The following is a 12,194-nucleotide window of genomic DNA, read 5'->3' on the forward strand; positions in this document are numbered from 1 at the left end:
AGGTCCGGTAGGCGTTCCCCCCCAAGCTGCAGCCTGTTACGCTGATCACCTGTACCACTACTTATACCTCGAGCTGACAGGCATGCAGCGCCGGACCGTTGTAGACCCTTAACTGGTAAAACTATTCCCCCCGGATTGTCCGTCTCCCTGATCTTCCGTCGTCACCTTGTTCCCGTCCGTCTCCCTGATCTTCCGTCGTCTCCTCGTTCCCGTCCGTCTCCCTGATCTTCCGTCGTCACCTTGTTCCCGTCCGTCTCCCTGATCTTCCGTCGTCACCTTGTTCCCGTCCGTCTCCCTGATCTTCCGTCGTCACCTTGTTCCCGTCCGTCTCCCTGATCTTCCGTCGTCTCCTTGTTCCCGTCCGTCTCCCTGATCTTCTGTCGTCTCCTCGTTCCTGTTTTTCCCGTGATCGACTTGTTAGTCATAGTATCTGTTTTCTCTGTAGTGTTTTGCGTTTGTCTGTTAATATTATTAAACGTTTTGTTTGTCCTTTTACTTCGTGTCCGTGTCTGCATGGGTCACACCATTTTTGTGTGTTATCTCTGAACCGTTCACGACACAAAGCTTCCAGCGCTAATCAGTTCAACTTGCTAGATCACAAGACTAACACCTTAAACTCTTCCTTTCACTCCCTATAACTATTCCTCGATGCAACATTGCACAACATCTGTTCTTTGTCTAGCTCAACACACACTGGCACCATTGTGTTCCCTTCCCTTTAAACATACAAACCATCTCATGAGTTATGATTCCCATCTATCACTACGGTCCCATTCTGGGTTCATTCCTGAGCGTGAGTGACAAAGCAGCCCTGGAATGCAACAGAGACGGACTGCAGGAGATAAGGCCTTCCTCTCTCTCTGTCTGTGGTATGTTTGGCATGGTGACCACAGTAATGGGCGTGCAAACACACACATGCAAGCATAGACAGCGTCGACGTGAGCTCACTGGGAGTATCAGACTATTGAAGGATCCGAGCCCAGCCCGTTTGACTGAAAGTGACAACCGACTGAACTTCTTTGCTTCCTCCTCTTCAAACAGGCAACACCCTTTCATCGAAAACCACCCGTCGAGTCAAACAAGTCTCTGTTCTGTGCTGCTGCAGAGTGATGAATAGCAATTAAAGCCTTGAAAGTGTGGGGACGAATAGATTTGTTTTAATCAGCTTAACTATTGTGAACAGCCGAACAGGCGAGGACTTGTCTTGGGTGGCAGCGTTGGTCACCATTACTCATACGTTAGCTGACGTTGTTCTTAATTACTTTAACGCCTTTGGAGCGACAGGAAGAATGGAGGAAGTGGAAACGGCCAAAGTTTAGAGCACGGTCGACCCAAAGATACTGAAATGAATGTCAGTTTGCATGGTGTTTGCCTCACCTGCGACACCTGACGCAGAGGGCGAGGAGAGTGACGCTGAGGACGAGGAAGGCGACGAGGGAGATGATGCCCACCTCCGCAGAGGAAAAATAACCCAACATGCCAACCATCCCGACTGGAGCCATCGTCCTGGTGTTCTGTAAAGAACGGGAAAGGGTGTCAACGAAGCAGGCGCACATTGTCACAGTAAAGCAACCAAAGAGGGTCGGTTTTACCCGTAGATACAATCTGACGATGTCCAGTTCACATTCACCATCTCACGTATAGCACCGCATTTGTCAGATTAGCATGTTCTTAAGAAATAATCACAATGATACACAATATATATATATATATAATAGAGGCTTTGTGACTTACATGGTATGCTGCTTGACTCCACTGTAGCTCTGTCACCAACTGCTGTCACTCATTGACCCGCCTTTGCTTTATGAGGCTGACAGCAGGCAGGTGGTTCAGGGAGGGACCGCGCTGTCTTTTCTGAAGGAGGCGCTGACACGAGCACAGAGACGGCCCATTGTGTGTGTGTTTTTTCATCCCTAGATCATCCACACATGAGCACACGAGCACCTGAGATGTCTGTGGTTTATACAAATACTGGGATGAGCGTGTTTACCCGATAAATAAAAACAACGTATGCTCAAAGAAAATCCTCCTAAGGGAGAAACCTGAGAGCTGAACCAACCGCTGATGTTAACTCGTGTGTGCATGGAGCTGCGTGTCAGGGGGGGGGCGGTGATTAGGCGCACACAGACATGCGTGCGTGCACACACTCACGCGCACATTCGAACAACACCTCCCCCTAGCAGCAGTTTACATGGCTGCAGAAAATTGGCAGCTCATCAGAGGCCGAGGGCGGATTCAAACCCGGATCTTTACGCACTCTAAATATGCAGTCGCCTTTGTTTTTTATTCCTAAGCTTTATCTATTAGTCATCACATCCTCTCAAACACACTTTTCAAATAGTATTTCTGCTCATGAGGAGGCTATAGTATGGCTCTGTGGTTGTATATACTCAGTTACCTTTATATTTTTCATTGCACTTTGGCTTATTGTGAAATATAAGGCATTAAAAAACACACTGCCAATGCAAGAGTCTCTCCTTCTGAGTCTTTGTTCCGACAGCTGACTCGACAAAAACGACTAAAATCACACTCACAAGGGAGGAATTACGGGAAAAAAGGATCATTGTTCTAAAGCAGATCAGGGTTCGGATGCAGACGAGGGCCAGAGCGACCGGATTACTGCAGCTGGAGTCGTGCACATGGAAGTGAGGACATTTCAACTGCTTACTTTGCAAATGTCAAAGCTCAAGTCGTTAAAATAAGGGGTGAAGTAAATGATGAAGTTACGACCGTGGTGTTGAGCCTCAGGATGAATGGTTATGGAGCAACAAAAGCCCAACACAACTACAGGTTATACTCTGTGCGTGGTGTGAGAAGGTTCTTCTGCCTCCTTTTATTAACGCTCATGTAAACTAAACAGGTTCATTCAGACCTGAACATTAAAGTCTTTTACTGTTTCATATCAACAAGATTCACTCAGACACGTTCACCTGTTTATACCTGATGTTTACATCTGTTGGTGTTTATTAAATCTGCACATATGTAATTACATTATGCCCCGTTTGCTCATGTCAACAAACTATTAAAACAACGTGTGATACATTTTTTGTTTGTCTTGATGTAAATAATCAACTCAGTCACTTTCATGGTGATAAAAAAAAGAATGAATAGTTGAATTATTTGGAATATTTGGGTCTTTTTAGGAACTTTCCCCTGTTTGGATTCTTCTGTTCTTTGTTTCCCTTACTCAGCACAAACTGAGGAAACAAAATGACGAGACCATAAAGATGGATGGCTGAAAGTGAAGCCAAAACATCTCGATCGCTCCCTGATGGCTGGCTTAGGGCGCACTCCCACTGTGCCTCCGTACCGTGCCCAAACAGGTTTCACGGCTAAAGTCTGGTTCCTTTGACCAGTGTGAGTGCAACCGTACCACGTCTAGGAGCGGCACGCTTGCCGTCCACGACCCGTTTGGGAGAGGTGGGCTTTAGTAAAGCACGTTTGCACGTGTATGAGCACGAGCGTGCGCACGTGTACGAGCACGAGGCCTACGGCGGCTCTGAGGTCATTTCCTGTGCGCCTGTTGGGACGTAGAAAAAAGAAGGAGGGACCATGCGCGGACATTTAAAACAATGGCGGTGAAAGGTTCACGTTGGTGTGATGCGGAGGTGGAGTGTTTACTGCAGATTTGGTCGATGAAAAGATTCAAAAACAGTCGACAAGACGCACAAAAACTCTGAGGTCTACGGAAAGATCTGGAAACAAAGCCACGCATCGCCATGACGTCATCAATGCGTGTGACGTGTTACGGCGTGATGACGTATAGGCAGCAAGAAGCATTCTCCGAGGCCCAGGTAGTGTGAGTACAAACGGGCCTGGAGGGGGGGACAAGGACCCTAAAGCACGGGGCACGGGACTGAGGAACAGTGGGAGGGCGCCCTAAAAGTTCTTATCACAGTGATGTTTGAATGAGTTGTTTGATTGACGCGTGATTTGTCGGGTGTGTGTATGGAAGGGACTTCGATACTGACGGATCAATACTGACCCGATTTTGGTTACAAAATAACACGACAGCGGCGCCCGTATCGAGGGTATTTTGGATATTAAAACCTACCAGCACGTAACAAATCTTCGTACATAGCGAGACAGAGGCTAGCTGTTTCCCCTTGCTTCCAGTATTTGTATCATGCTAAGCTAACTCCTGGCTCCAGCTCCATAATAAACGACCGATATTCCAGTAATGTCGTTTTTCTCTCGTAACTCTCGGTCAAAAGGTGAATAAGAACATTTTTCTGATATGTAATTGTTCCTTTATTAACATTAAATAGTAGTAAAATACAGTTTTGTAGATGCAGACACATACAGTAGGGTGGAAGAATGGCAATGATTTATTCCAACACACACACACACACACACACACACACACACACACACACACACACACACACACACACACACACACACACACACACACACACCTCCCTCTCTTTGTTATTAATGACACCGACACACAGTAACACCCACGCCCATTACTTGCTTAACAGCCCCATTCTGTCATAATCATCTCCTGAAGACCCGCGGATCAGGCAATCTGGAGCCCTCAGCAATTTCCATTTGTTCCCTTTCTCTGAGATCTGTGTGAGATTTGTTCGGCGGCAGAAAGCACAATCGATCGCCACACGTTCACCGCGGGGGGGAGGAGGAAGCCTGCAGGAACCACGTCCAATTTCAGATGTTTGTAACATAATCCCGAAGCACAATTTGCTCAGATAGGAAGGAGAGCAGCTCCACATGATCTCTGTTTGTGGGCAAATTGAAAAAAATAATAACCTTCCTGATGCGAGCTGAGTTTAACGCTGCAGAGGAGAGTGTGTGTGCCGCGTGTGCATGCCTCTAACAATGTACCACAGGGTTCACACACACACACACACACACACCGCTGGGCCCACACACACTTTCTCAAATGTTCCTTTAGTGTTTCTCAAATATTGTCCCGGTTTTAGTCGACCACAGTTTAAAATTGAAGAAATAGTTTGAGATGCTTATTTGCAGATGGTGAGAACATTGATACCACTCAGTGGTTAGCAGCACGGTGAAGGCATTCAAAGGTCTTTTTTAACCACTAATGCTGCTGAAAATAACCTCAAACCTCTGCAGCAGCATGAGAAGAGTCCCTACACACACAACAAAGCACCAATGGGCTCCTTCCACTGTAATGGACTTTACTATGAGAGGAGCTGGTACAGGGGCCAGTAGGTAAGTCTTTAAGGGCGCACTCACACTGTGCCTCCGTACCGTGCCCAAGCACGTTTCACGGCTAAAGTCTGGTTCCTTTGACCAGTGCGAGTCCACGGCCCGTTTGGGAGAGGTGGGCTTTAGTAAAGCACGTTTGCACGTGTACGAGCATGAGCGTGCGCACGTGTACGAGCGCGAGGCCTACAGCGGTTCTGAGGTCATTTCCTGTGCGCCTGTTGGGACATAGAAAAAAGAAGGAGGGACCATGCGCGGACATTTCAAACAATGGCGGTGAAAGGTTCACGTTGGTGTGATGCGGAGGTGGAGTGTTTACTGCAGATTTGGTCGATGAAAACATTCAAAAACAGTCGACAACACGCACAAAAACTCCGAGGTCTACGGAAAGATCTGGAAACAAAGCCAAGCATCGCCATGACGTCATCAATGCGTGTGACGTGTTACGGCGTGATGACGTATAGGCAGCAAGAAGCATTCTCCGAGGCCCAGGTAGTGTGAGTACAAACGGGCCTGGAGGGGGGGACAAGGACCCTAAAGCACGGGGCACGGGACGGAGGCACAGTGGGAGGGCGCCCTTAGTCACTCTTTAATAAACTCTGGCTTCACTAACTACGCTGGTGCTGCTTTGTTGTGTGTGTAGGGACTCTTCTCATGCTGCTGCAGAGGTTTGCTGTTATTTTCAGCAGCATTAGTGGTTAAAAAAGACCTTTAAATGCCTTCTACAGACAGACAGGAGAGTGGTAGTCTGGTTTATCCTCCTAACTCTGCTATGTATTTTTTAAAGGCGCTGGGAGAATGTTTAGTTTTTTAACCTCACCCCAGAGGGAAGCCACATCCTCCAGCGCCGACACGGTGCTGCGGAGACAGGTGTCAACCGTCTCTGTTACGGCAAGAACAAGAGAAGAAGCACATTGATGGATGCGATTTTGGTAAAACTCTCCCTTTAGAGTGAGAGCTGAGCTCTGACTCACACACTGATACTGGGCAATCCTGAAACTCATCCTCAGGCCATTCACATATGAGAGGCAACAGGTGCGGCTACCAGCTTAACATGACTGGAATACAACATGTACACACTAAGAACAGGCACGACCACACACACACACACACACACACACACACACACACACACACACACACACACACACACACACACACACACACACACACACACACACACACACAAATAAATAGATGAAATATAGAGACATTTTTTCAAATATGTGACATTTTTTGCACGGTGAGGTTGAAAAAACAGTCAAAACAATGATTTTAAAAACTTTATTTTAAAAAATCCTTGTTGAAAAGCCTTGCTCCAACTTCAAAAATATGGTTTCCGGCAAAATAAAATACACTGTATTAAAATACCTTTGTCATTGACCGACATGTTTTAATATACAAAAACACAAAATGTCCGTCTGAGACTTTTTTTTCATCTCATCTTCAGCCTCTTATCCGGGGTCGGGTCTCAGGGGCAGCAGCTTTAGCAGGGGACCCCAAACTTCCCTTTCCCGGGCCACATTAACCAGCTCTAACTGGGGGATCCTGAGGCGTTCCCAGGCCAGTGTGGAGATCTAATCTCTCCACCTGGTCCTGGGTCTTCCCCGAGGCCTCCTCCCAGCTGGACGTGCCTGGAACTTTTAGTCAAATAAAATAGTAATAGAAATAAATATACCTGTATTCACCCTCTGTCTGAAACGCTCTGTTTTGAGCGCCTGTCTCTTTCAGACCCTCTCCTGAAAAAGCCCACTCTGCTCTGATTGGTCAGCGTTTCTGGGTCTTCGGCGTCTGTGCTCTCTGTGTCTCTGCGCCATCATTGCAGACAGGAGATGACTGTGGCAGCACTTTCTACCTGTACGTAGTTTAGTTGTGACATCACAGCTGTACAGACGCCCCGACGGCTCCTTTAAAGACACAGTGTCTGAATACGGGGTGTGTGTGTGTGTGTGTGTGTGTGTGTGCGTGCGCGTGTGTGTGTGTGTGTGTGTGTGTGTGTGTGTGTGTGTGTGTGTGTGTGTGTGTGTGTGTTACTCTGTAGAATGAACATTTTCACACTTTCACAGCGTCTCCACCTCTTTATTATCAAAAAAGACATGTTTTAATAATATGAGACCTTTACAGCGAACACATTTTTCACAAACTGATTTTTAAACAAAAAAAATATAAAAATGGCTTTAATTTGACATTATTAGGGCGCCCTCCCACTGTTCTACCGTCCCGTGCCCCGTGCTTTAGGGTCCTTGTCCCCCCCTCCAGGCCCGTTTGTACTCACACTACCTGGGCCTCGGAGAATGCTTCTTGCTGCCTATACGTCATCACGCCGTAACACGTCACACGCATTGATGACGTCATGGCGATGCGTGGCTTTGTTTCCAGATCTTTCCGTAGACCTCTGAGTTTTTGTGCGTCTTGTCGACTGTTTTTGAATCTTTTCATCAACCAAATCTGCAGTAAACACTCCACCTCCGCATCACACCAACGTGAACCTTTCACCGCCATTGTTTGAAATGTCCGCGCATGGTCCCTCCTTCTTTTTTCTATGTCCCAACAGGCGCACAGGAAATGACCTCAGAACCGCCGTAGGCCTCATGCTCGTGCTCGTACATGTGCAAACGTGCTTTACTAAAGCCCACCTCTCCCAAACGGACCGTGGACGGCAAGCGTGCCGCTCCTAGACGCGGTACGGTTGCACTCACACTGGTCAAAGGAACCAGACTTTAGCCGTGAAACCTGTTTGGGCACGGTACGGAGGCACAGTGTGAGTGCGCCCTTAGTGTTATCATGAAGTACATTTAAACCCAACCCCCACTGTCACTTGTGTCTCTCTTGCGTACCCTGCAGTTGCTTGGCCATGTGCTTCATCGTGATCGCTGCTAACAGGATGCAACTCAGGAACAGGGCGGGGAAAGATACACAAGCCCACCACAGCTGCCGTTCTCCAAACACCTCCACCACTGTGTCCCTCCGCCTGGCGTACTCCTGGAACAGAGCCTCCAGCTGGAACAGCGTGCACAGGGACAGAAACAGGTGGAAGATCTGGTGACCCTGACCCACAAAGTCACAGCGGCCCGGGAAGAAGCGCTCGGGGATGGGACAGGAGAAGAAGAGTGCGGACAGAAGGAAAGAGGCAATCTGGAGGGCGTGGAAGGGCAGCGAGGGCTCCTGTGTCCAGGAGACGGTGATCAGGCGATGGACCACGGGGCTGATGCCCAGCGTGTACGCCAGGGTGGTGGGGATCAGCTGGCAGATTTTACGCTGCATGGGATACGGCCGCCGGTACCTGGACTTAGCGAGACAACAACCCGCGCAGGAGAGCCACCCAAAGAAGGCGGTCCCAGGTAGAAACAACAGCCCGATGCGGCTCTCTCTCCACGCCGGCTCTGACGTGTAGAAGTAATGTCCAAGTGAGCAGCCGTACTGATACACAGCCACGCCGACGTAGTCCATGAAGAAGAAGAGGTAGTGCGCATGTTCAGAGTGGGACTGGAAGAGGTGAGCTGCCACGCTGAAGAACAGATACACGAGGGCGGACAACAGGAAGAGGCTCAGAGGTAGAGAGGCTGCGTCCCAGGTGTACCCCAGGGCGCCTGCGTTGGCCCACCAGCGGAGCAGCAGCACGTGACCCGCCAACAAGTGAGTCCACACGTTCAGGGATTCGTTGTGTCTCTGGAAGAGGCTGAGGAAGTAGCAGCGCCAGTCCTGCTGGACGGGACGGTAGCCCGACAGGATGTAGGGCTCTCGGAAGAGAACGGGGACCTGGGAGGCGGCTACGGTCGGGCTGGGCGACGGGAGGGAGGATGGGATGAGGTCCGAGATGCGGGGCAGGCGGCTGAGGTGGTTGATGCCCAGGGTGAAGGTGCTGAGCCGCTGCACGATGTCGCCCGACATGTCTGGGTGACGGAGAGGATGTGGAGTACAGACAGAGGACCGCCGGACCGAACACCCGGTGGGAGACAAAACTAGAAAGAAGAGACACAAGAGGAGTGCAAGGTTATCAAAGAAGACCTCATGATGGCTCACAACCTACTGTTACCTAGTAGTATCTATACTTCTACTTCTACAGAAGTCTTCCCTACTTTTGACGCCTCTGGTGCAGCTGCAGTTCCTTTGTGCAGGGCCGTGCACAGCATCTTAATGTTTTAACATTACGGGTTTTGACTCCTTTGTTAACCTCCGTCTTACACGCAGACTCTCCTGACAGATCTACGCGCAGCGCAGCGTGAAGGCATGTGGCAGACATTCCTTTCTATTTAAGTCGTGCAGTAAAGAACCAGGTATGCGGACAAACCTGTAACCATCAGTCTCCTCTTGCAACACACACAGACACAGGGGGGGGGGGGGGGGGGGGGGGCACGGTTGTCACCAAGGTAAATAAGCACCTATGGAAGGAAGAAGACAGACAGCCGCCCACCTGAGGAGAGTCTGAGAGTCCTGATCCCGGACCCTAACCCTCTGCCCCCCTGTCCCTCTGACCCTGAACACCTGCACCATTAAAACCTTACGTTACAACAGAAGTTTGCAGTTGAGTTTGTTTTTTAACCCCACAGAAAAACAAAATGGGGGAATTAAACGCTGCTTTCCTCTCATCTACCGTGATTTGATGCACACACACTTTCACACACCTGTCGAATGTCAACACATCCACGCGTTATGACTGAAATACACAGTTCATTTAAAACGTCCGCGTTGACAGGTAGATTTACTGTGACGTGTTGGCTCATGGTTTTAGTGCAGGGTTCCTTCAGGTGCTTGAAATCCTTAAAAAAGGTTGAATTTTGTGTTTTCAAGGTCTGAAAAGTGCTTGAATTTTGGATAAAGTGCTTGAAAATCTGCATTTCTTTCACAACAAATAGTTATCGAATAGAAACATCATTTATTTAGTTTATGATTTGTTTATTTCAAAACAGTATTAGTTGTTTTTAACATAAAACCACCTCTCTTTTGATGTGTGATTTTAATAAAACAAAAGAGTGAAATGATCATTTTTCAGTGTATTAGTAGTAATATGTAATTTACACAACTGTAAAGTGCAGGAAAAGCTTTGAAATGGACTTTGAAAGTGCTTGAATTTGACCCCGAACCTTATAAATAGTTAAACATAATCTAATCTCTTATTCTTCTGTTATTACGCAACAATTGTAGTTGTTTTTAACATAATACCACCTCTTTAAATGTGTGATTTTAATAAAACAAAGATAAATAAATAAGCATTTTTTATGTATTTGTAGAAATATGTAAATATACACAACTGTCAGATGCTGGAAAAGCTTGATAAAGGACCTTGAAAGTGCTTGAAATTGACCCAGAACCCTATAAATAGTTAATATATAATTATATATATATATAATTTATAATATATATAATTTAATCTCTTGTCCTTCTGTTATCACGCAACTATTTTGGTTGTTTTTAACATAAAACCATCTCTTTAAAGGTGTGGTTTTAATAAAACAAAGATAAAAATATAAATGATAATTTTCTAATGTATTAGTATAAACATGTATTTGTCCTCAGCAGTGAGGAGCAGGAAAAGCGTGTGTATGAAAGGTCTGAGAGGACAAACCCCTCCTCACCTGCTCGGGTCGACACCTGCGGTTCCCTCTGCACACACACACACACACACACAGCAGCTTCCGCTCCTCTGCGGCTCCAACACGGACACACACACACACACACACACACACACACACACACACAGCAGCTTCCTCTCCTCTGCGGCTCCAACACGGGTCCTTCACACCCTCACGGCCCCCTGCCTCCCCACACACACACACACACACACACACACACACACACACACACACACACACACACACACACACACACACACACACACACACACACACACACATGTCCGTCCGCAGAGTCCGCCTCCGTCAGCTGCTCCTGTTTGGAGCGCTCCACACGTTTCCATGGATACGACCACTGTTTACCGTCGCACAGTGTGACGTCAACAATGTGTGCGAGAAATTGTGTTTTTTAGTAATTGACACATAAACATAAAAACATAAACATATAAACATAAACATATAAACATAGAGATATAAACATAGACATATAAACATAGAGATAGAAACATAGAGATCTAAACATAAACATATAAACATAGACATATAAACATAGACATATAAACATAGAGATATAAACATAGAGATATAAACATAGAGATATAAACATAGACACATAAACATAGACATATAAACATAGACACAACAGCATAGATATCTAAACATAAACATATAAACATAGAGATATAAACATAGAGATATAAACATAGACATATAAACATAGAGATATAAACATAGAGATATAAACATAGAGATATAAACATAAACATATAAACATAGACATATAAACATAGAGATATAAACATAGAGATATAAACATAGACACATAAACATAGACATATAAACATAGAGATATAAACATAAACATATAAACATAGACATATAAACATAGAGATATAAACATAGAGATATAAACATAGAGATATAAACATAGACATATAAACATAGACATATAAACATAGAGATATAAACATAGACATATAAACATAGACATATAAACATAGAGATATAAACCTTAGTTTATACTCAGTAGTCTGATTATCTATAATCCTCTAATGGAAACTTGGAGGAGTGAATTTTATCTTTGTTTGCATTGAACAAAAATCTTTATAATTATTATTTTTTTGCCCAAAGTAACAAAGAGAGGACATTTTGGTTAAATCATAATAATGATGATTCCCTGGGGACATGAATGTTACATATTTGCACGTGTGTCTCCATCTACTGTCCAGAACCTTACACTGCATCCATGTTCTACCACAGAAATATATTTTTATTTTAAACACATCATGAACCGTGTTAGCATAGCATTACAGTTATATAAGCAGATAATCTTTAGGTCATGAAAAACATCAGTCAATCAATAAAGAGGATAAAATATAATTCAACTTTCTTTGCTTTAAACTTTTATTTACAAAATAAGGAACTCACAGG

At 45.8% G+C, this 12,194-nt stretch overlaps 1 protein-coding gene across 1 annotated transcript; it reads right to left on the minus strand.

Moving 5' to 3' along the window:
- Nucleotides 1–7,765: 7,765 nt before the first annotated feature.
- On the minus strand, nucleotides 7,766–10,899 carry paqr8 (progestin and adipoQ receptor family member VIII). Its single transcript, XM_083934701.1, has 2 exons — nucleotides 10,767–10,899; nucleotides 7,766–9,152 (listed from the first exon to the last, which is right to left on the minus strand). The coding sequence occupies exon 2, from the start codon at nucleotides 9,079–9,081 to the stop codon at nucleotides 8,005–8,007; it is 1,077 nt and encodes a 358-aa protein (XP_083790827.1). The 5' UTR covers nucleotides 9,082–9,152; nucleotides 10,767–10,899; the 3' UTR covers nucleotides 7,766–8,004.
- Nucleotides 10,900–12,194: the final 1,295 nt, after the last annotated feature.

The sequence above is a fragment of the Echiichthys vipera genome (assembly GCF_963691815.1).
Source record: "Echiichthys vipera genome assembly, chromosome: 19".
Lineage (NCBI taxonomy): Eukaryota > Metazoa > Chordata > Actinopteri > Perciformes > Trachinidae > Echiichthys > Echiichthys vipera.

Bases quoted from the DNA above. Each gene is read 5' to 3' on its own strand.
- paqr8 (XM_083934701.1), bottom strand. From the start codon at position 9,081: ATGTCGGGCGACATCGTGCAGCGGCTCAGCACCTTCACCCTGGGCATC.